At 43.7% G+C, this 24,909-nt stretch overlaps 1 protein-coding gene across 1 annotated transcript in view; it reads right to left on the reverse strand.

Moving 5' to 3' along the window:
* The window catches only part of UGGT2 (UDP-glucose glycoprotein glucosyltransferase 2), a 282,769-nt gene that overhangs the window by 71,127 nt on the left and 186,733 nt on the right, over positions 1 to 24,909 (reverse strand). The window contains exons 27-28 of the mRNA XM_077807042.1: positions 6,950 to 7,139; positions 1,211 to 1,369 (exon numbers count right to left, since the gene is read on the reverse strand). Coding sequence (XP_077663168.1) covers positions 1,211 to 1,369; positions 6,950 to 7,139 — 349 coding nt within the window. The remainder of the gene's footprint in view (positions 1 to 1,210; positions 1,370 to 6,949; positions 7,140 to 24,909) is intronic.

Raw genomic sequence — 24,909 nt, forward strand, 5'->3', positions numbered from 1 at the left:
TATCAAGTCAAATAAACACAAAACTGTAAAAAACAGTTCACAATGGAGAACCTTGTAGAGACTGCATCTATAAAAGGATAAATGCTGGTCCCATTCTTTAAATTCTGTTCAGAACCAGCACTCCAAAGACAAAAAGAGAGGGTAGAAGAGTTTGGATGTCAGAAGACAATATACTCAGAGAACTACAATTACTAGTAAGTAAGCAACCTAGTTTTCTCTCTTACAGAAATCTGTCCTACAGATACTCATAAGCCTTGTCTATACTAAAAAAAAAAAAATACACAAAATTGTGGTTAACAGTGCACAATAATGCCACTACGTGGCTCTGCACTTGTTCTGAGAAAGTTCAAATGCTACGCCATCATTACGTTAATGTGGACTGAGAACTTAGACTACAGGCACAGACATAATAGCAGTAATTGTGCAACTAGTGTTCCTACTAGCATTATTCAGTACACCAGTCATATCTTGGTCTTTCTGTACTCTGCTGGCCTGGGGTTACATTTTTCAAAAGCTCTTCATCTATACTTATTTCACTGCACATACTTTCTCACCAGGACTCACCTCTTAACGGTCACTGTGAAACTGAGCTGCTTCTGGGGCATTTCTCAGAAGAACATCGTAAGAGCATGTTGTCATGCTCACTGGCTCATACTGTCCATGAGAGCGTTAAAGAACAAAGGGCAAAATTTTCAAAAGTGCCTAAGTCCCATTAAAAAAATTACCTAAACACTTAGGAGCCTAAGTCTGGTCTGGTTATAGAAGACAAAATATGATTCCTAGGAGATTTAGGCTCTTAAGTGCTTAGGTCCTTTTGAAAATGGGAGTTAGGCACTTTTGAAAATTTTACTTCAAAACAATGTATTTAACAAGATGCAAACATGAAATTACTAATTGTGCTTCCCCTAAATACAAATATAACAACAAACACTAATTCTGGTGAGACTTCAGTATTCCAAGTCCAAAGATAGCAGAAAATGAGCTGAGAGAGCAAGATCTGCGTGTCACCCTTTATAGACGTCATCTCTATATTATTCAGTATATACATCGAAGCATAAAACTCTGAAGTATACTAACTACTTTTAGCAGTCCAGATTTTGCTCGTTAGAAAAGAATACTCAAAGAATGGGTATCTTGAAGAAATTTCATGAAGGAGAATGAACATAAAAACAAAACAAAACCCACAACCTTTTCCTTAGTCAATACCAACCAGATTGGCCATCACAGTGGTGTCAAACATAACAGAATTATTCTTCATGCCTAGAGTTAACTGTAATCCCTGAGGAGGTTGTCCAGTGGTCATATCAAAGCAATGTCCTTCAAGTAGTAGATATTCCAGTTCATACTCTGCTGTAACAATTCCTTCTACCTGTGGAAATTAACATTTTTATATCATTAGAACATCTGGTATTTTGATTTCTCATAACAAAGGAGCATATTACAATGATGGAAATTTTGGTTTTTCGTAATATACCTTCCATATAAATAGGTTACATGGATTTAATTCTTTCTTTTTAACATTTTGGGTGAATTTAGTGACTGTGAAAGCTGATGCAGACCAAGTCCTTTATTCATTCATCAAACAGATATAGTAAAGATTGGTAAGACAGTTGGACCTAAAAGGAATGGGCGTGTGTGTGAGAGAGAGAGAGCACGAGCATGTATTAAGTGTGTGTGTATATAAATAAAACTTTATTTAGAAACATTTTACAGATAATATACAGCAATGCTTTTCACCACATGAATGTACAGTTCACTGTACTAAGCAAAGTTGGAACCACTGAATCACTGAAGTCAAGCTCCCTCAAGCCTAAATGAAGGGTTCAACTTTAGGATTGAGAAAATATTTTGTTTCCCATGTACACTCAATCTTTGGTCTCTGTATCCTGTTGTCAGCAACAGTGCAGACTGGCAAGGTGATTTTAGAGATGTGGATACCTATCTGCTAAGAAATGGGATGACATCACTTACTCATGTTGCATAAGCCAAACAGCCATCATCAGATAGTTCTAACTTTTGGTCATTTCCAAGCTGAATGAGATTGGCATCCATAACTCACAGGTGAAAAGCTTCATATCCATTTATTAATTCCCAGAACCATCTAGTCCTCCATTTTCAACATTTTCGTATGGAAATCGAGTGTAAAAATTCAGAATTAAAAACAATTATTTAAACTGAAGCCAAAAGAATGTCTAACAAGGAAAAAAGCTCTTTCAATTGAATAAGAACCTGTGTATTTCTGCACTGACAATTTAGTACTGAGAAACTGAAAAACGAAATGTTCAAGGTATCTATATATTAACAATATATTGTTTATCTATTTAAAATATGTGATACAGTTTGACTCAGCTACATTTCTTTTCCTTTGGATAGTTTCTACTGGTGCCAATACATTTGCCCTCGTTTATACTGATCAGTGAGGCATGTAGTGATAATACAGAAAACAGGGAGTTTATTAATAACCATAATGCCATGTATATTCACACACAGATCAGGATTCTTGATATAATTTAGGTCTAAGTCTTTAAACATGTCAAATTCCTGATACTGTTTCTGTGTTTCACACAAGTTAAATAACTACCACAGCTAACGCAAATTCTTGCTAAGTTGTGAAGTAACATTTTCCCCCACCCTTCCACTCTGTGAGAAAACTGCAAAGAGGAGCCAGCCACAAATTCCAGCCAGTAAGGGCAGAAGCAGCCAATGCAGAGACCTTTGATCCTCTGGAGACCTTTTTACAGTTTTGATTGGACTTTCTCGGCCTTTACATGATTGGTTGTTTGCGCCAACCCTCCCATTCCTCCTTCCTTCACAGATTCTTCACCTCAGCATCACTCCTCCTGGCTCTTTCCTTCAGTGTCCCCTACTTTAGCTTATCTCCTCTTAATGAAAAACTAAACAAACAGAGAGAGAGAGATAAAGGAACTAACACGAGGTTTGTCACCATTACATTGCTCTCTCTGTTTGCATGTTGTACCCTTTTCCTCACCCTGTGTTTATCTTATCCGCTTAAACTGTAAATTCTTCAAGGCAAAGTCTATCTTTTTGTTCTTTGTTCATTCAGCACATAGCACAGAGGTGGGCAAACTACGGCCTGTCCGGCCCACGGGACCCTCCTGCCTGGCCCCTGAGTTCCTGGCCGGGGAGGCTGTCACCTCTCCCCTGCACGCAATGCTCTGGGCAGCGGAGCGGCGAGCTCCTGGGGCAGTGCAGCTGCAGAGCCAAGCCCGACCCAGTGCTCTGTGCTGCATGGTGGTGTCGACATGGCCTGGCTCCAGCCGGGCAGCACAACTGTAGCACCACCAGCCACTGGCGCTCCAGGCAGCGCGGTAAGGGGGCAGGGAGTGGGGGGGTTGGACAGAGGGCAGGGGAGTTTGGGGTGGTGGTCAGAGGGAGGGGGTGTGGATAGGAGTCAGGGTAAGAACAGGGGTTTGAATGGGGGCAGGGGTTCTGGGAGGGCAGTCAGGAAGTGGGGGGGTTGGATGGGGCAGCGGGGGGGCAATCAGGGCCAGGGGTGGTCAGGGGACAGGGAGAAGGGGTGATTGGATGGGGCAGGGGTCCCAGGGGGGCCGTCAGAGAACGGGGAGGTTGGATGGGGCAGGAGTCCGGGGGGGGGGGGGGGAATAGGAGGTGGGGGCTGGGCCACGACAGCCTCCCCTAACCGGCCCTCCATACAATTTCCGAAACCCAATGCGGCCCTCAGGCCAAAAAGTTTGCCTGCCCCGGACATAGCATAATGAGGTCCTGGTCCATGACTAAGGATTTTTAAGACCCAAAAAACACAATCAAATTCTTAAAAATCAGAACTTTATTAGAAGAACAAAAAAAAAAGTTAAGAGAACTACTCTATAAGATCAGAATGGAAGATAATCTTACAGGCAGTCAGATTCAAAACACAGAGAATCCCTCTATGCAAAACCTTTAGTTACAAAAAGTCACAAAAACAGGAATACACATTTCCTCCAGCACAGCGAATTTACAAGCCAAAACAAAGAAAAACCTAACGCATTTTCTAGCTGGATTACTTACTAACTTTACAGGAGTTGAAGGGCTTGCATCCTTGATCTGTTCCTAGCAAAGGTATCACACAGACAGACAAAAAACTCTTCCCCCCCCTCCAGATGTGAAAGTATCTTGTCCCCTCATTGGTCATTTTGGGTCAGGTGCCAGCGAGGTTACCTTAGCTTCTTAACCCTTTACAGGTGAAAGGATTTTGCCTCTGGCCAGGAGGGATTTTATAGCACTGTATACAGAAAGGTGGTGACTCTTCCCTTTATATTAATGACAGAAGTCTATGCCCTTTGATGGCATGTAGTATTTTCTGTCAGACCTCTGACAATTTGATGGAATCGTTTCAGGGGTAGGGCGAATCAACCTAACAGGTTCCATGATGGCATCATTCATGGGTAGGGTGATTTCAGATAAAGTCAATGTCTGCAGTGGAGAAGCTTGTGTTGTGCTTCTTGGAGTTCTTCTAGGGAGATGTCCAAGGAACTTGTGACCCTCCTATAGAGGTCTTAAAATTGTTTAAAGTTGTCCCCAACATTAGGAGGAGGGGCATGATGGTGTCATCAGTAGAAGATGAAGAGAAGTGGATGGTAGGTCCAACTTCCTGGTCAGAGGGTTCTTTCTATTCTGCAGGTACATCCTCAGGAGACAGACAGTCCCAGTACTGACAGCAATGGTGATTGATTTGTGCTCTCCCTGGGTGGGCTGGGAGGTTTACAGTGGTAAGAGGGATGTGTCATCCCTGGGGTCCAATACAGCCACTGTGGCGGAGTTATCCATGTTATCCAGAGATACCTGTACCATTGGGGTTCTTTGGCCTCAGTATGATAACCTATGTGTGATGGGGAATGCCCAGCCAGATTGTCAATGGGAGAAGAGAGGTGGAGGAATAAGTCTCCCTGTCATCATTATCATCCTCGTTACTTGAAGAGGGGGAGCTGAGCGAGGTGGAGTGGAAAGGTGACTCGGAACTGATCAAGCTGAGGTGATGTCAGTGCCAAAGACAGGTGATTTAGGCATTGAGGAGACAGCCAAAACCTTTTGTAGCAAAAATTGACTCACTATTGCCAGTACCACTGAGGTAATAGCAGTTGGTGCCGCTGATTGTGAGGTCGATATTGGTACAGGAGTGTGCAACAGTTGCAGTATATTGCTAGTAGGTGGCAGCCTTCTTGCAGTTGCAAGGAGCTGCTGGGTGCCGGGTGTCTGGTCAGCTCTGGCAGTGCCAAGGCATGGGGTTTCATTTTCCCCTTACTGCCTGCGTCAGAGCTGGCTCGTTTAGAATCCTTAGCTCTCATGGTACCGAAGTGTGCTGCTACCTCAGTTGTAGAGACTGATGGTGTGGTTAGTACTGACTGAGAATGCGAGTAGGGGGAACATCTTTTCTTGGCTGTTTCCCAAGTCGGTGAAGCCACAGGATGCTTTTTCGCCACCTTTACAGCTGGATGGTCTGCTGTCTGAGCCTTAGAAAAAGAGCCTCTATCAGAGGCTGCCATAGGTGACTTCTGTCCCAAGGGGGTTTTTGCTTCTGGCTCAGACACTGGCCTGAGGGACTTCTCCATTAAGAGTTATTTCAGTTGTAAGCCCCTGGCTTTCCTGGTCCTGGCTTTTAACTTATGACAGTGCGGACAATTTTGACAAACGTGTGTCTCGCCTAGGCAGCGGACACACAGAGTCTCTGTCTGACACTGGTATTGACATCCTACAGGCAAGGCAGTGTTTGAAGCCCAGGGAACCAGGCATGCCCCTGCGGAGAGAATTTTGTCCCCCCCACAGTTCAATAAAAACCTATTTCTACTCAAGAAAAAACAATTTTTTTTAAGGACATGGACAAACAAACAAAAAGGGTTGACTATTAATAAAACTAGAACTAACTGGAGTTATTCTATGCTAAGTAAGCTCTGAGGAGCAGCTAAATGTTCCAACTCGTAGCCAAAGGCAGTAGTGAAGGAAAGGGGCCAGGGGGTGGGGAGTGCTGGTCACACAGCGCCAGATAAGCCACCTGAAGCGGCGCGAGACGGGACCGCGCATGTGCAACCCAACTAGGCACTGATACCACACATCTCTAATTACAAGTGCAGGGGTGCACGAACACCTAAAGTGGAGCACCCGCAGGGACATCACTTGAAGAAGAATCTACAGTTTATTTTGAAAAAAATTTGTGGTGAATACTGCTGGACAATATAAACTGTAGTAGATGTTACTCTTCCCAATATGTTTACAAATGCATACTCAACACCTCAAGTTTGAAGCCAAGTTAAAAGGAAATGAGAAACAAATTAAATATTATGCATGTGCACTACTAAACTCTACAGATAATAGAGATTAAAGCAGTGATTTCATGGAACAGTGCAACTGGAAAGTTGGTAGGAGAGAGAGTGTGAATTAAACAGTCTCTGTTAATGTCGGATATATGAAAATATCTTATAATCCATTTGTGAAACTGATAAAACTCAAACCCTGCAATAGTACATAATAATGAGAACAAAGAACAAAACGTGGAAGATTGTGAATAGATTGGAAAATTCAAAACCCAGTTATTGTCAGATGATGAAGCTAAAATTAAATACTCAAAAAAAGGAAAGGAAAGGCTAACATATGGAATGCCTACTTCACTGTTTCAAGCCTAACTCAAGAAGATGTGCACTTTCATAAATATACTATTGTTTCAACATATAAAACATATAAAACTGTACTGCAATTATACACTAATAATTTTGCTATTTTTGTATAATTTATTGCTTAATTCTTAGCGTTTTGTTTTTTTTATAAAGAAAAGGCGGCTGCGGAGAGGTTTTGATGGGAGAAGATGGGATTTAAAAGGGAGGAAGATTAACAAAATAATTCACTGAAATATTAAGCATTTATGCAAAATTATTACTGGTTTCTGCTTATATGATCCAACTATAGTTTTCAGAGGTGTTCAGAAATTACTACTTACATCCTGTAAATGAATGTTATCGAGATCATAAGAACTGTTTACTGCTTCAACCAACCAGCTTTCAGGAATGATCATGTTTAGAGTCAAAAGTAGTGTTTCTGGCATCTCTAGGAACTTTGCCACAGGTCCAGAAGGAAAGACGTTATTGGCCCCAGAGGTCAGTTCTGGCTCCAGAACAAAACGATAAAAGCTGTTGACAATAAGTACATCAAAAGATTACATATTATACAATATGCAGATTGAGCTTTAAATACAAGAAAGTTCTTGTAAAAAAACATGTTATAACACAGTGAACATTCTGAATCCATTTAATTAATATATGAACGATGCTTGAAGGTATGGCAGCTCCATGTATCTATGAGATGTGTTCATGTAATACCTACCATTTAACACATGGGCTAATGAGTAGGCATGGGAGGAATACTTCTCCTCTCACTCATTCTGGCTTGGGAGAGTGAAGATCCCTCTCCTTCCACGATCTCAGTGGTTGGTAAAGTGATGACCCAAGACAGAGAATCTGAAGTGGGAGCAGTAGGAATAGTCTGGCTGTGGAGTTTCTTGGCCTCCCAGAATTCCTGCCAGCAGGTGAAGTAGCAGCAGCACCTGACAGAAGAAGAGGATCTCCAGGGAAGACATCCTTGTCACTAGCTCCAACAGAAGAAGGGGCACAGATGAGAGGAGAAACATCTCCCATCCTACCAACTACAGTCCAGAAAGAACAGATCATAGGAGCAACAAAATGGAACTGTTGGCTTTCTTTCCCCTGCTGTTACTCCAGAAAAGGAGGATAACAGAAGAACAGAAAAAGGAAATGGAAAAACTAGAGGACAAATGGGAGATTTCTATGGAGGAAGGGGGAAATTTTATCATGGGGGAAAGTAGAAAACTAAGAAAAAAAGGCAGAGAGACTGGAAAAATTAGTGTCATAAAGGAAGGAAAAGAAAGATGTGAGACTTAGTAGGTCAAAGATATTTAAATTTTTGTATATAAAGTCTAGTGTCAAAGCAATGCAATTAAATACGCACTAATGTTGGATTCAGATGTCAGGATTGTGACCGGTGAAATGGGGCTTGGGAGGCAGGGTTTCAGATGAAAGACAACACAGGATACCAGGATTCTTATGGGTGCTAATGCGCTGCTGTTTGAGATGTTGGGGCCCCACTGATTTTGATGGCTTTAATGCATTTTTTAAATATATATTTAATAGAACATAACTTGCCTCTACCAAATCACAATTAAATATTTAGTAATATTTCAGAGAGGCGGGGAAGGGAAGAAGAAGAGGGCAAGCATAAAAAATATAACTTCCAAACTACCTTAAAATTTTATAGAATACAGGAAACTGCATTAGGTATTTCAAAATTTTCCAGGGTTAAGAATTCCTGGACCTTCCATTTTTTAATGTATTGTATTTACATCAAAATAGATTCTCCTTCCAGGTCAAACCTAAGTGATAGGCATGGCTATCGTCATAAACATGTGCTTTTGCTTGGATGTTTCGGACCTCTTGGAGACAAGGAATACTTTCCTGACATTTGTTCTCTTCATACCCATCCACTTCCCCTTGTTGCATTCCAGTATTACACATTACTGAGACCCCCATCACAATAACTACCACAATTTTGAGTCCCACCTCCTGTTTTGATTTACTTTAACTACTGCTCTACCAGAGGTGTGTGAGAAGTCTTAAGAAATCTAGTTGGTCAGCCAGTAGCATAAAACGATTAATGTGAATTCAAAAGGTCAGGGTCAAACACATAGTGTACATAAAAGAATTAGAAATTTCTTATCTGATAATTTTCAGGTAGCAGCTTCTCTTTGCATTCATCACTAACGGCTAATCCCCCTCACCTATGGAATTTGGAGGCTGTCAAATGTTGTTGCTGGACACTCCAGGACTAGGCACTGCCCTTCATCTCAGGCCTCCAGAGGAGTTCTTCCAAAGCTGTAGAAGCTCTCCAGTAACTGATTATTAGTATTAAGACAACAACTTGACAATGTATTAATTAATCCCAAAACAATTATATGTCTAATTCTCCCTTTAGAGAAAAATATCAATTTATATTCTGGTTATTTACCAGATTACCAGGGTGGGTTGAATGAGAAGATATTAACAGAAAGAAAATGAACAGGTAAGAAATTTCTCATTCTGTTGTCCTGCCTATCTCCTCATTCATCTCTAATGGGAAGCATTAAGCAGTGAATTTACTGAAGTAGTGGGGAAAGGATAAGAAGAGTTTCAATTATTATAATGAAATAATAGGCAGCAAGGGAAATTTCACTGATACAAAGCATGTGGTAAATAACTCAGTTGCACCTTTCTACCAAAGGGTGCTTCTGAAGAGGAATGGAATCTTACTTTGAAAATCTTTCTCAGATGAGGGTCGTACACTTTTCCCCTACTGCCCCCATAGGTACTTCTGGGAATATTTTCCCAGATGCCTAGCAGGCCAACTGGTACAGGATTTTCACATCTTGCCTGAAGAAACTGCAGCCCATTTATACCACAACATTCCAAAGAAGTGCCAAGGGTTAGAACAAAATGATAGGAGAATTATTTCCCAGGAATTATGGGAAGATTAACTAACCTTAAACAGAAAAGTTTCTGGAGCTATAAGTATAACCTTCTCCTCCTGACAACAGCAGTGTAGTTCTTGTATAGATAGGGGAACTAATTCCAAAACTTGCCTTAGGGAGGTAATGGCAACTGCCACAGGCTTGTGTAATCTGTCATTTTGACTAATCTTGCCATCTGATGATACTGGAATGGAGAGTCTGACATGCCTACCTATGGAATGCTAGTAGGATTGGTACCCACATTTTTATCATGGTTTGTTGTAGGACTCCAATCAACCATTCTGGATAAACTCTAGAATAGCTGAAATCACCAGAACTTTGTGATTATGATTATATATATTGTGGCATTTACAGGCTAGAGACTCATTGGTCTGGGCACTGTACAAACCAATAGGAAGTCCTTGCCCAGAAGTGCTTTCTGTTTCCCCTTACTCCAGAAATGTAAATTTGACCAGACCAATGAATGACATATCCCAGTTGAGTTCTATTTGGATACCAAAATGTAACAACAGTCTAATGGACAATCCATGCTGAACTACACTTCTGTTCCAACGCCCAGGCTGTTAACTCTAAGTGCTTCTGGTCAGGTTTGAAGGAGTCTCTGTCTTCTATATAAGCAATGTTTCAGAGTAGCAGCCGTGTTAGTCTGTATTCGCAAAAAGAAAAGAGTACTTGTGCCACAGTGAAAGCCTTTTCTTTTTATATATGCAATGTGGGTTCCCTGGCAATCTAGTAAGTCCAAAGTCCTTTCTGGGCCAGTGGAGGACTAGCAAGAGGACTTCAAACTCTTACTTTTCTTCTCTTATGTATCCTTTACGTGAACTGACTTGAAAGATAGCTGATTCTTCTCTGCCCAAGACATTATTTTCATTTTTGTGGCGAAGCTTTGACTCCCTGGTTTTTGAAGGGATATCAACACTCATGCCTCAGTTATAAGCCAATCTCATGTATCTAATAATGCTTGAAATGAAAGAGATTTTATTAACAAGCTCCTTGCAAACCACTTGTATCCTGTCCTGGAACAGTCCTGGGGTGGTGGTGGGGAGTTGGGTGGTGCATGTGTGGTGCTTCCCTTGGCTATTTATAGGGAAGAGGTAGTATGCTATTCATCCTGGCCTGGGGATTATTCAGATGAGGCAGGTTACTGGTACAAATACCTCAATTGTGGAAGTAGCTCTCTAGACATCCCTGGGAGCCTGAAAGGTTGCCTGCACACTACACAGGCTGGCTAGCACCCTAGTAAGCACTATATGAGCAACCTAGTATGACTCACTAAATCAGTATCATTTTGAACATGAGAAGGGATTTCTCAGTTACTCCTCTGTAATCCCATGATGTCTCAGCTTTGCAGGGAGGGGAAACCTTATGAGCCTCTGATCTGGTCACAGACTGCCTGAAGTGCTCCTAAGGCTATAATGTGGAGCCAGCCTATGCAGTGGAGAAAGGTTGGAGAGAAAGACCCTTTTCCTGCCTTTCAGACTCTCTCTGACTGATGATCAGAAGGTACAATTCCCATTGCACTGTGCCTCAAATCTGAGTCCCTTTCCCTGGCAGAGCAAGGGTCCTTGGGCTGAAAGCTGTACATAGTGCTGTACATGGGAGAAAAGCTCCATTAAACACTTCCTCAGGGGGTGGAAGGCAAATGAAAAGGGGTTTACTTCCTGATTTTCACACCACTTGTTCAGTAATAATATTAATTGTTGCCTTGCAAAGGTGCTTTGCTTTTCTGGGACCCTGAATTTCTGGGGTTTGCAATGTACCAGAACTGGGACATATACTGGGGATGGTAAATTACCTAAGTTGATACCTACAAAACCTTTCTACAGTGACAAATCACTGAAAGAATGGTTAAAGTCCATCTTGGCTCTGGGGGCAAAATTCAGAAAATGTCTTAAAAAAGGTAAAAGAAATCTCAACAGCTCCAGTTTTCAAGTACTACAATGGGCACAAACCCACAATGGTCAGTGCGGATGCAATCAGCTATGGCCTAGGTAGTGTACTGTTGCAACAGTATGTCTCATTTTATTCTCACACACTTACAGGAGCTGAAAAATGATATGCACAGACTGAAAATGAGTGCCTAGCAAGCATATGGGCATGTGAGCACTTTTACAGATGTGTGTGTGTGTGGACTGGATTCATTTACACGGATAATAGATCATAAACCGCTTGTAACCCTCATCAACAGAAAAGACCTGGATCAAGCACAACGGAGATGCCAATATCTGTTGCTAAGGAAAATCTGGTAGTAGCAGATACACTGTCACAGAGCCCAGCATCACACTCAACTACCGGTGAGCTCAAAGAGGACATAAAAGGAGTATGTGGCTGCTGTGGATACATACAGACCAATGTCACAAAAGAGACTACTCCAGCTACAAAAAGCGACCTCAGACAGACACACAACTTCAGGAAGTTGTAAGATACTTGGGCGGCTGGCCCAAGTATCTAAAAACACTAAAGAAATGACCAGAGACTACTTTGCAGTGCTTGGATAATTAAACAAGTCAAACTGATTAACGAATAAAGCCATTGAAATTTCAAATGAAATAAGAGGAGAAATCCTACACCTCATTCATGAAGGACATCAAGGATTAACTAAATGCCGGAAATGGGCCAGCCAGTCACTGTGGTGGCTTGGCATCAGCAAGGACATAAAGAATAAAGTATCTGCATGTGAACATTACAGAAAAAACAGACCAAGACAAGACAAAGAACTTTTAATAACAACACAAAGAACGTTTAATAACAACACTTCTACCAGATAGACCTTGAAAGAGACTAGCTGCAGATTTATGCGAATTTGAAGGACATCATTACCTGGTCATCATGCACTATTTTCCCAGGTATATAGAAATAATGTATTTGAAAGACATAAATATGTTGCAGTGCTATTGAGAAATTCAAGTGTACTTCACTTCAGTATTTCAGGACAAGTAGTGACAGACAATGGACCACAATTCACTGCAGCAGAATTTAAGTCATTCCAAATAAAATATAATTTTGATCATATTACTAGCAGGACACATTACCCACAAGTGACTGGAGAAGCTGGGAGAGCTGTACAGACAGCCAAGAAAATCCTGTAGAGGAAGATCCATGTCTTTCTCTTCTGAGTTGCAGATCCACACTGATAGTGGCTACTGGATACAGTCCAGCACAACTCCTGATGGGAAGACAACTCAGAAGTCCTGTTCCAGCTTTGGAAAATAACCTGTTTCTAAAGTGGCCAGACACGAAGAGAGTAGACAAATTGAATAAAAAGGCTAAAAGAATTTATGAACACTTTTACAACAGACATCACACAGAGAACTGTCAGGTGTAGAACCTGGTGACCATGTTCATACAAACTGCATGGAGAAAAAAGATGGACAACTCCAGCTGCAGTAAAGAACAAGAATTCAGTGCTTGCATCATGTGTGATCGAGACCAACAGTGGAGACTTCAACAGAAACTGTCAACATCTACAGTTTGTTCCTCAGAAACAAAGCAATGACAGATGCAGAACAAGAAAATGACTCAAGGATTCCAAAGCGACCACAGCCAGTCATTGCAACTAATGAAAGGCAGATGACTAAGATGTTACACATTCAGGTCATGTTATTACAAAACCAGTACAATTCAGAGACACTTACCAGACTGATACGTTCTGAACTTCAAAGACAGTGTGACAGTGTAAATATTGTAAATGGTAGGAATGCAGAACTTAAAAGAGCGAGATGTAATAATAGAAAGCTAAGCTGTATTACACTGTTCAGCCACCAGGTGGCACTTATTTAAACAACCCTCAGCCATACTTAGCAGAGCATTAAGGCACACAATGGTATGTATAAGCAAGCTCTGTGATCAGTCCGTATCTGGTACAGAAGACTATGACAGGGACTTCTGGATCCTTTCAGGGGTTTTCCCTGTCTGGCCTGGATCTTTTGTGGGACTTACTCCTGAGTTGGCCCGATAGTGTTCTCCTCATTTGTAGACTCTCTCCATGAAATGCAGTAGAGTCGCAGAAAAGTCCTCAGAGCAGGGAGGGAAAAAACATGCTGCTCTGAGCCCCATGCCCCGGCAGCACAAGGGTCAGCTGGCTGTGAACAGACAGGGTATAATTTGCCCTCTGTATAGACTGTGCTGCTTCAGATAGGGAACAACACTTAGATTTAGCCCAGCATTTGTAGGTAGCTTTGCTAGGTCTGGGGGAGGGCATGTAGAAGTGTCTCAGAAAGCAAGCTTGCAGCTGCAAATCTGAGTGGTTGAAACTGAGAAATACTTGATCCAGGATGGAGGTGGAGGAAAGATTTTAAGTTGCTATTGCATGAAAACAAATAAAAATTGAAGTTATAAAACAAATAGTCAGTAGAAACTGAATTACCAATTTGTTTTATTGCCAAGCAGAAAATTTGGAGGCCTAAACTGAATGGCAGGGTTTAATCCTGGAGGCTCCAGAAACAACACTAGACTGCCTCTGAATTTCATAGGCGGGGGCAGCAGGCATTAACCATAAATGATGAATGGAGACAGAAGCTGAGCAACAGAAAATGAGATTATGTGAAATCATATGGATAATTCATAGCAGTCTCTTCAATTGGAAATGAGCGGAGTATGTGATTGGGGAGGACATAACACGAAATGACTGCCAGTGTTTTATTACTAGCTACGGTAAAAGATTGGTATAAGATGAATATACTAAAATATTATGTGTTGATGGCTCAATCTATCAGAGAGCTAATATTTTAAGAAGATTAACAATTATATGGACTCATAAGTAGCCATTACTGAATTAATTTTGGTGAACTAAGTCGGAATTACAATGGAATTAGCTATGCTCCGTTGTGTAGAGTAGACACATTTATTTTGGCAAAAAAAGGGCTGATTTCTTTGCAAAACTTTGTTTTTCCCCAGAACAAAAAAGTGTCGTATTTGCGATGGTGTTTAATCTAAAATATTACTGGCTAACGCTGCTACAGTTTTTGGTCATTCGGATACAGAGAAAATGACAATTACCATTGTTGAAATCAACACAAGAGATCATCAAACAATACCAATCACAGAGATTTCCCTCAGTTCTGATGTAATGTAACTGAAGGTTCTTCAAGATGCGTGATCCCTATCAGTATTCCACTGAGGGTTATGCACATGTGACATGTGCCCGGAGCTTTTCAAAGTAGTATTGCTCGGCGCTCCGCACATGCACCCTTGCATTGCCTCATGGTTTCACCCAAGGCAATAAAGGGTAGGGCAGACTGTCCACATCTTCACTTCCTTCTCCACCACAGACCTACAGAGGATAAGGATGGTGGGACTGGAATACAGATAGAGTCCACACATCTTGAAGAACCTTCAGTTACAGGTAAATAACCTCCTCTTTGAGAGAGGGAGATGGTCCCTATTGTATTCCTCTGAGAGTGCGAGGAAGATGGTGGAACCGTAGACTGGAGACTGCTGAGCTGAATGAGGCATCTGTCACAGAATCATATACCAGAGCATAGTGAGAGGAAAAGGTGTGTACCGAACTCCACACGGTTGCTTCACATGTCCGCAAGGGACACGTCATGGAGCATGGTTGTTGTTGATGCTTGCACTCTCGTGGAATGGGCTTGTATCCCATCTGGTGGGGAGCACCCTGACAACAGACAGAAGTGCATAATGCACCCTGAGACCCACTTAAGTCTCCAGGTGGAAATGGCCAGTCCTTTATTTCTCTCTGCTATGGCAACAAATAGCCTGGGAAACTTCTGGAATGGCTTTGACTTTGTAGGTAAAAGGCCAGGGCCTTACGCACATTGAGGGAATGAAGCCACCATTCTTTGTTCGAGATGTGTCGTTTTGGAAAAAAGGTAGACAGATGTATGGGTTGGTTGAGGTGGAATTGAGAAACCACCTTTGGGATGCAGTCATAGTGAGACCTTGTCCTTATGGAACGTTCTGAAACTGAGGTTTCCAATTATGGCTCCCAGCTCACCAACCCTCCTCGCTGAGGCAATAGCAACAAGGAAAGTGACCTTCATGGAGAGGAGAGAGACAGGACAGAAGGCCAGTGGTTTTAAGGGAGAGGTCATTAAAAGAGGTAAGGACTAGTTTGAGGTCCCATTGGGGAGCTCTGGGCTGAATAGGTGGATATTTACATTAAAAGGGCCTTCCTGAATCGGGTGGTCAAGGGGTGGGTAAAAACTTAATGCCCTTCCCACGGGAGGATGGAAAGCACTAATGGTGGCTGCATGCACTCTGACAGAGTTGAGAATGAGTCCCAAGGTTTTCAGTTGGAGGAAATAGTCTAAGAGTATGGAGATGCTGTGACGTTCCCCTGGCGTTATCTGGACCAGTGATCTGCTAAGTCACTCCAATCCTTGACTCTGGGAGCCAGCCTTACTCTGCTCTGCTGTGAGAACCCTCACTCCTGGGCTGTTCATGCATAGCCTCTGGCAGGTAAGCTGCTCCTTGGATTGTGCAACCGAATGACACTAGCCAATGTCTCCAGTCCCAGACACCACCTTAGGAACCTCCGTCTTGCAGTGTCCAGTTATGCCCGCTGAACACAGCGACCTTATATGAGTTTGTCAATTTAATAAAGAAATTGATACATGCCAGGCTTGTTATCCCAAGGGAGTCTCTGACACGCTTCAAACCAAACGCACTGCTTGAGGTAGAATAACCAAACAGATTTATTTACTACAAAGATACATTTTAAGTGATTATAAGTGATAGGCAAAAAGTCAGAGTGGTTACAAAAAGAAAATATAAACATGCAGTCTAAACTCTCAACCCTATTAGACTGGGTAGCAACTAGATTAAACAGTTTTTCTCACACCACTGCATGTTGCAGTCCTTAATATATAGGTTTGTTCCTTAAATCCGAACCAATCTTCTGTGTTGGGAGTCCTGTCTCCTTCTCAGTGTCTTGGTTACTTGTAGCATAGGTGGAGACAGGAGAAGGGCTCGGTATGTCCACTCTTGGGGAGCACAAGTCCAGGCATGTCTGTGTGGCATTGCTGAGTCTCTCCCAAGCAAGGTTGAGCAATTCCCCTGGTGTGGCCTCATGCAGGTGAGCTCCCTCATTGCATTGTAGCTCCCTTGCTGGACAATAGCTGTTGATGGGTTGTTTGACACCCGGCCTGGGCGTTGGTTACTTTCCTTGCTGTTGCCTTTGGGGAGCTAATATCTGGCTGATTCCCCAACTTACAGCATGTTTTAGTGACCGCCATACAACACAATTCTCATAACTTCATATGCATTAATGATACACATCTATGGATAGAGAAATGACTTTCAGCAGATCATAACCTTTCCCCTGATGCCTTACAAGGCATGCTTTATACTAAGATCACGATTATATGAAAATGAAGCATATGGGGTTACAGTATGCTCCCCCAAGGTACATAATGTCACAGCTGACCACAGCTTCAGGGGCAAGACCTTGCCGTAGGGCCTAGGAAGTGAAGCATGTCCATTTGGCCTGATAAGATCGCCTTGCGGAGTCTTTCTGGCTACTGGAGAGGACATCTTGAACTGCCAATGAGTATTCTTGTGCTAATAGAGGTGTCAATCCAAAAATCACACTGCCCTGTGTAGCATCTATGGATTGGAAGCCTAAGTCTGCTGTTGTATTGTGTCAGCCATTCCACAAACGTCCATAGCGGGAGTGAACGTTGTTTCAACATGCAGAGAAGAAGAGGGAACCAGAATTGGCAAGACCAGAACAGATCAGAATGACCACCACTCTCTCCCACCTGAGTTTGTGGAGGATAAGGGGTAGAAGTGTGTGTGGGGAAGGTGTAGTTCAGAAATGGGCAAACTACGGCCCACGGGCCACATCCAGCCCGCAGGACCGTCCTACCCAGCCCCTGAACTCCCGGCCAGGGAAGCTAGCCCCACGCCGCAGCCTCAGCTTGCTGTGCTGCCAGCGCTCTGGTCCGTCGCTCCTGCCGGGCAGCACAGCAGCATGGCTGCGAGCACCTACTGCTCTGAGTGGCATGGTAAGGGAGTGGGGGTGTTGGATAAGGGGCAAGGAGTCCCGGGGGGCAGAAGTTCGGGGGGAGCAGTCAGGGGACGGGGAACGGGGGGGGGTTGGATAGGCATGAGAGTCCCAGGGGGCCTGTCAAGGGGCAAGGGTGTGGATAGGGGTTGGGGCAGTCAGGGGACAGGGAGCAGGGGAGGTTGGATTGGTGTGCCTCAGTGACCAAAGATGTCTGCGATTATTGTGTTGTGCAACTCCCATTCATGGTTGGTTGCAAAGTTCTTGCTGAAAGAATCTGCAATCACATTCTGGGTGCCAGGCATGTAGGGTGCTGACAAAAGAATATGGTGTTCGATGCACCATTCCCAGAGGCGAATTGCCTCCATACACAGTGCCGGGGACATCACAGCCCCCTTGTTTGTTTATGTAGTATACTGTGGTGGTGCTGTCTGACATGATGATGATGTGGCGCTAGTGGATAGCTGGTAAGAACACGTGGTATGCTTTGCATACAGCCCAAAGTTTGAAAATGTTTATGGGCACCCATGCCTCTCGCGTGGACCAGGTGCCTTGTGTCATGTGATTGCCAATGTGAGCGCCCCAGTCTCACACTTATGCATCTGTTATGACTGTCATGGTTGGCGAGGGTGGGAGGAAGCACATCCCAGAGCAGATTTGTATCTGGTCCGTCTACCACTGAAGAGAAGAAATGACCTCTGGTGGAACATTGAATATGGTGTCCATGGATTGGTGCACAGGGGAATAAACTCTTTGCAGCCATAGTTACAGACTGTGAAGATTCAGGCAGGTGAAGAGTGTGACATATGTGCACTCCGCCAAGTGCCATAGGATGGAGAGACAGGTCCTGGCTGAGACCGAAGGGTTGGAGGTCATTAGGGCTATTTGGTCCAGTAGGCTCTGGAATCTGTCCTGTGGCAGATAAGCTCATGCACAGGTCAAATCGATGCGAGCTCCTATGAATTCCATGGACCAAGTAAGGTACAAAGTTGATATTTTCATATTGATGCTCACTCCTAGGGAGGAGAGGAGAAGAAGAAGATGGGACATTGATGCTTGAGCTTCCTCTTTTCCAGCCACCATTTGTCCATCTATGGGAAAACAAGAATTCCCTGACATTGTAGGTGAGCCGCTACCACAGAGAAAACCTTTGTAAAAACTCATGAAGCAGTGGTAAGTCCAAATGGGAGAACCCTGTATGGGAAGCGTCGATGCCCTACTTGAGCCTCAGGAACCTTCTGTGGGTTGGATGTACATTGATATAGAAGTAGATGTCTGCATGTCGAGAGCCGTAAACTACATGCCTTTTTCTAGTGAGGGAAATGATGGTCGCAAGCACAACCATATGGAATTTTGGCTTGCAAATCGTGTGGTTGAGGTGTCAGAGATCCACAATAGGTCTTGTAGTGAGGCAGTGTGGCCTCCCACGGACACAGAGGGAGAGGAATCCCTGGTGGGTGGAGCCAGGCTGTGCTCACCCCTCCCGCCAGAAAGTCAGTGGGCGGGTCAGGAAGTATAAAGGGAGGGTCTGGGAGCTCAGTTCTGGTGCAGCTGCCAGAGGAGCCAGAAGCCTCCTGCTTGCTCACGACCTGGGAGACTGCCGAAGGCCCCTGTGGAACTGAGGACTGGCCAAAGCTGCATGTTGACCCGACCAAGGAGGAGTGGCCAGAACTACCGCAGGCCTTCTACACGGACAATCTGGAGGACACTCTACCGATCCAGGTACACCCCAAGGGGGAGTTAGGAAGTGGCCCAGGGCAGCCGACCCTAGCCTGGCTGCAGCGCTGCTGGAGATCAGGTCAGCGTGTTGCAGTCAGGATCCCCGCTGACCCAGTGGCAGATCCCTCCACCAGTGGTAGGGCCCTGGGCCAGGGTGCAGTGGAGCAGGTGGGCCTGCGTCCCCCCACCCACCCCAACCCTAGGGTGGTAGTCTGCCCCTCTCTAGGCCACGGAGTCAGTGTTTGTCGGCTATCTGCAGGAGATAGAATGCCTGAACCCCTTGCTACTTGGCCCTGACCACAGACCCAAGCCTTAGCAACGTTAAACAACATCCAAGACCTACTTGTCCATTGTTATAGCTCTCTAATCTGGTAAAAAGAGTTTGAGACAATTCCCAAAAGATGTGGAGGGTAGGAGTATTGGTGTATGGAGTGGCTGACATCTCTCTAGGCACACTCAGAAATACCGCTTTCGCAATGACTGAGTGTGTTGTGCAGACATCTGCATTGCCGGAACAGGTGGACGGGCTCTGTGTAGAAGTTAGGAGTTCTATAGCGTTGGGCTGGTGGTGGGTGATAAAATGTTCTCTTTGGTACCAGTGTATATATGCCGAAGGACTGTAAAGTGGCTCTAGAGTCTTGAGAGTGTAAGGAATCATCAGTTTTCTGGTTGAAGAGATGTGATTAATCAAAAGGAAGGTCCTCAGATTGTGTTCTGCACCTCTCTCTAGGGAAACCTGAGGAGTGTAACCAGGATTCCCGCCTCGTGACAATTCCAGTTGCCAATACACACGAGGACATGTCCACTGAATCAACTGTAGTCTGAAGTATGGACCTGGTGACCATCTTGCCTTCTGATAAAATTGCTTGGAATCAAATATGATCCAGTTGAGGTAGGTTCTATGTTTATAGTTTATAAAGTCATACTTGGACATCAATGCCAAGTAGTTAGAGATCTGGAACTGCAGTCCAGCCAAGAAAAAACCTTTCAACCCATGAGGTCCAGTCTCTTACCCTCCCTGTCTGCCGGGAATCGAGCATGGGTGTTTTCCTTTGGTCTGTCTGACACAGTCTGTATTACTAAGGAGTTAGGTGGAGGGTGTGAAAACAAAAAATATGACAATGGCAGGGTGCTACTAGAGAGGCCTTAATCAGCTCCTGACACTCCAGCCCCAATCAGGGGGATTGGATTGGGGCTGGGTAGATAGCCTGATGCTTGCCTGGTAACTGTCCACACCTGCTAGCCTCATTAGAAGGAGCTATAAGGCTGGGAGGAAGTGAGAGCAAGGGGATCTGGGGGCGCGGAGACTAGGAGGGGAAGGTCAGGCTCACACTGAGAGGGAGGTGGGAGTCTCCAAGTCTGTGGCCGGCCATGACTGTGGTAGGCTAAACTGTGGTAAAAATCCTGTATATCGTTGGAAACTGGTGGTGGGGACTTGATCACAAATAAAGAGCACGAGTGTTGCACTAGCCTGAAGTGTCCCTGAGTCTCTGAGAAGAGGGATAGAAGAGGAGCCAAACCGAAGGGGCATGGTATGCGCCCTGTTACACTGACCCTTTGTGGGGGAACATAGTACCTTTTCTCAGCCCCCTTCGGGGTTGGTGCACACGTGGCTGGGGAATGCCACATGGTGTGTGTCAGTTGAAGAATGGCATCACTGATTGGTAAGGCCACCCGTAGCAGTGCTGATGTGTGAAGAATGTCTAGTGACTGGTGCTGACAGTCTTGCACCTCTTCCAGTGGGATCACAAGAGCATTGGCAATTCTCTGTAGTTCTTGAAACTGACGATAGTCATCTGGCAGGGAGGAAGGTGTCAAGGATACAGCAGTGTCTGGAGATGATGAAGGGAATGTCTCTGGATACGCTGGTACTGGATTGATCAGTGCATCATCAAATGCCATTTCTGAATGTCTACTGGATGAAGGGTGGGGCGGTGAAACGGGGAGTTCTCCTGAGGCCAACAAGACTGTTCCGAAAGTGATGACTGGGGCCATAAACTCCAATATGGCCAACTTGGTTGATCCTGCTGTTGTTGTACTTGTGCCCAAGGAGCTGGATACCAGCTTCTTGGGTAAGGCAAGGGAGAAAACTGCCATGGAGCCATCAGAACCCTCTGGTAGTCATGTTCTGGAACGGACGTGGCAGACTATGCCAAATGTCTGGGTCCTCAGATTCCGAGGAGTCGGAGTCTTGCATGAATGGCAGTGCTGATGGAGCCACCAGAATGGGATGCATTGGAGAGGTATGGTCAGCAGGAGGTAGATGTAATGCAGGATATGGTGCCTTCTGCAGAGTTGAGTGCACTGGAACAGGCAGCGACTTCACTCCTTCCAGGGTGAACAGTTCCTCAGGGCTGGAGTGCTTCTGATTCTCCCCAGAGTCTATGGTATTCAGTCTCTTGACAGGACTGGAACTGGTAAAGGCACCTGTCTCGGGACCTATAATTCAAGGGATGCCAGAAGAACCAAGGCAGGAGGGATACACGGATCCAGTGCCAGGCACGCAGAGTGGCCTCTCATCACTTTAGTGTGTCTTGCAGTGTGTAGCTCCTCTGTGGCTGGAACTTGTGGACGGTGCAACATCCTTCTTGGATTTAGAGGAAAACTTACTGCCATGCTTATGCACATGCTTCTGTGGCTGATGGCTAGGCCCCAATGTGGAGTCCGTAGCGCTGGTACTGGTGGATCCAGATGGAGCCTTCATGATAGGGGGAGCACTTTTGGATTGCTCAGGCTGATGTATGAGGTGGGGGGTGTTCCCTGAACAGGATCTGATTTCAGAGCCATGGCTACCTCCAGGGGTTCTTCTTGAGGCAGAGAACTCTGCTTCCTGCATACAGGCAGGGAAGGAGAGGCAGATACTGCACCTGGAGGCGATGTGGGCTTCCCCCAAACAGTACAAACAGCACTGGTGTTTGTAGCTGATGGAAAGTGAACAAGGGCAGGAAGCACAGACTTTGAATCCTGGCGTCTTTAGCATAATCCACTACCTAGACATGGGAACTGGGATCGGGGAGGTTATTTGGCAGGAAAAACTGCTGAAGCGGAGTCCCAAGTCCTTAATTAAAAAAACTGCTAGGAATTACCAAAGTACAACAAAAAACAATAAAATCCTAACTATGAATGAAAATAAGAACTGTTTTTGTAAATTTTTTTTGAAAATGTGTCACTAAGAACAAAAGGTCAACAGAAGCTCCAACTCAGACCATGTGGCAGTGAGAAGGAACTGGAGCTACAGAAGGTCCGCCTTGCCCTTTATCACCTCAGGTGAAACCATAAGGCAATACGAGGACACATGTGCGGACAGGTGAGCAATGCTACTTTGAAAAGCTCCAGGCACATGTGCATAACCCTCGGTGGAATATAGTAGGGACCATCACTTGAAGGAGGAGGAAATAATTAAAATCACAATGGACCAAACTATGTTTCACAAAGTGTTAGTCTTGAATAAAACACTGTTAAATAAAAGTATTAATATCCTTTTGAGATTTTTACTCTCTCTCCTCAAACACTTTGGACTCCCTAATAATCCATGGTAACTGACATTTTTCAAAGATCCATGTTATTAATATCTGAAAGGACTAAGTGTGACAACATATTTAAAGAAAAATCCTGGATGTCTTAAAATATCAGACAAAATTTTGGCATTCCTTATTTGTTTCACTTTTTGTATATTTAATATTTGTAGATACATTTTTGTTTGAACTTTGGTGATGGAGACTTTTCAGGCATCACAATTAAATCCTTACAAAAACAGATGCTTGATTGTTAATTCAAACCAAGAGTATTACACATTCATCACTTTTAGAACATATGTGTTAATGGGAAAACCAAAAGATGACAGGAGATTAGGCTGGAGGCAGAATATTCACCAGAAGAATGAGACCATTCTGTATATGTGAGCAAGATCAAATTGGCCTTGCAATTATGAAGCCCTACAATGACTTATTTCCTGCACAGAACCAATTTTATGCCTGAAAGAATGCACAAAAACAAGGGAATTCAAAATATTATAACAAATTATTTAATTATTTTGGTAGTGACCCAGCTTCCTGATTACTATATAAAGTTAAAGCAGAAAACAAAGAAGGGGACCTAGTTAATAGGGACTCTGACAACCAATCTAATAAACTTCTGTTGGTGAGAGAGACAAGCTTTGGAGTACTTTAATGTTATTCTTTAGTAAAACAAAAGAACCAGAAACTCTATACCAATTAGTTATACGAAGAGAACAACTGAGTCAAGAAGACTTAAATTGGCAATCTTGCACTTCAGTTTAGGGTGGGTGAAGGAGAAGCTATTTCCAAAATGGACATTTTCCAATGACAAAATTTTCCACATGAATGATTCCATACTCAAAGTAGAAATTTCTGTAGGTTCACATGTGAAGTCTTGTCGAGGATGCAAAGTCTAGGCAGAATCCTAGCAGACCTAGAGCAGCAGACACAAATGAACTGTTAGAGGCCTTTATCTTTAGGGGAGACTCCAGTTGTAATAGGGTCTTCTTTATCCCCCGAAGTGAGTTATCATTTGGAGTGGATGTAGACAGCTATTCTTCACTTTAATCTTTCATCAGACAAGAATTAAGTGATGCTTATCAGAAGGGGGAAATGCATTTAAGAACTAGCTGAGACATTGCTTCTACCTTCCACTGTAGACCTAAAGCCACCATCTGTCAAAGTGGTGCCAACTCTCTGGGTCCTATCTGACTCCCCACTAAACTTGGATGACCAGACAGCATTAGTGTCTAAAAAAGTCTTTTTTCACCTCTGGCTCACTAGGAAATTTTGTCCCTTTCTCAGAGATGAAGACCTGGCCACACTGATCCATGAATCTGTCACCTCCAGGTTGGATTGCTGTAATTCACTGCATCTCAAACTGAATGTAAAGACAATGCACATATTCCAGCAAGTACAAAAGGTGGCTGCCCACCTTTTGCGTGGCTTAGAGTGCTGTGAGCAATCAGACCCATGCTTATCCCCTTAACTAACTCCCAGTCAATTTCCACTGCAGTTTGAGGTTTTGGTCCTAATATTCAAAACAATTAATGGATCAAGCCCAGCTGCGATAAAGACTGAATTTTGAATTACAAACCACCACACCAACTGCACTCCTCCCGGACAAGGTAGATCACAAAGCCCAGGACAAAGGTGCAGGAGACCTGGGGACAAAGCATTCTTAATCAAGGGGATCCGGCTATCAAATGAACTTCAAGAGGGTATCTGGCAAATTCAGCATCTGACCATCTTTCTGAAACACAGCAAAACTTTCCTCTTTGAAAAAGCCTTTCCACTATAAGAATGACATTCACTACACTGTCACCTCCACTTTATCTAAACAACCCCAACCAAGCCAAAAAATTAAATACCCCAAAACAAATCTACCTAAATGAAAAGTAAATGAATAAAATCTACAAAAACCCAAACCAACCCCAAAACGCTACCTCATAAGCAGAGGTATTTTACACGCTACAAAGGGAGAAATACCAGAGATCCCATGAAGTCCAATAGGACCTTACTATTGTTATCAATGTTACATGGGAAGTGCTCAGATACTACAGTGATGGGCAGTAGTACAAAACTCCAAAATAGATAGATTGATAGACTATAGAGCCTGACTGCAGCATTTCCATTTTCTAGCTTGTTGCTATTTGGGATACTGTCCAAATGACACCAATATTTTCCTGTAAGGGTAAAGA

Source organism: Eretmochelys imbricata, chromosome 1 (assembly GCF_965152235.1).
Source record: "Eretmochelys imbricata isolate rEreImb1 chromosome 1, rEreImb1.hap1, whole genome shotgun sequence".
Taxonomy (NCBI): Eukaryota; Metazoa; Chordata; order Testudines; family Cheloniidae; genus Eretmochelys; species Eretmochelys imbricata.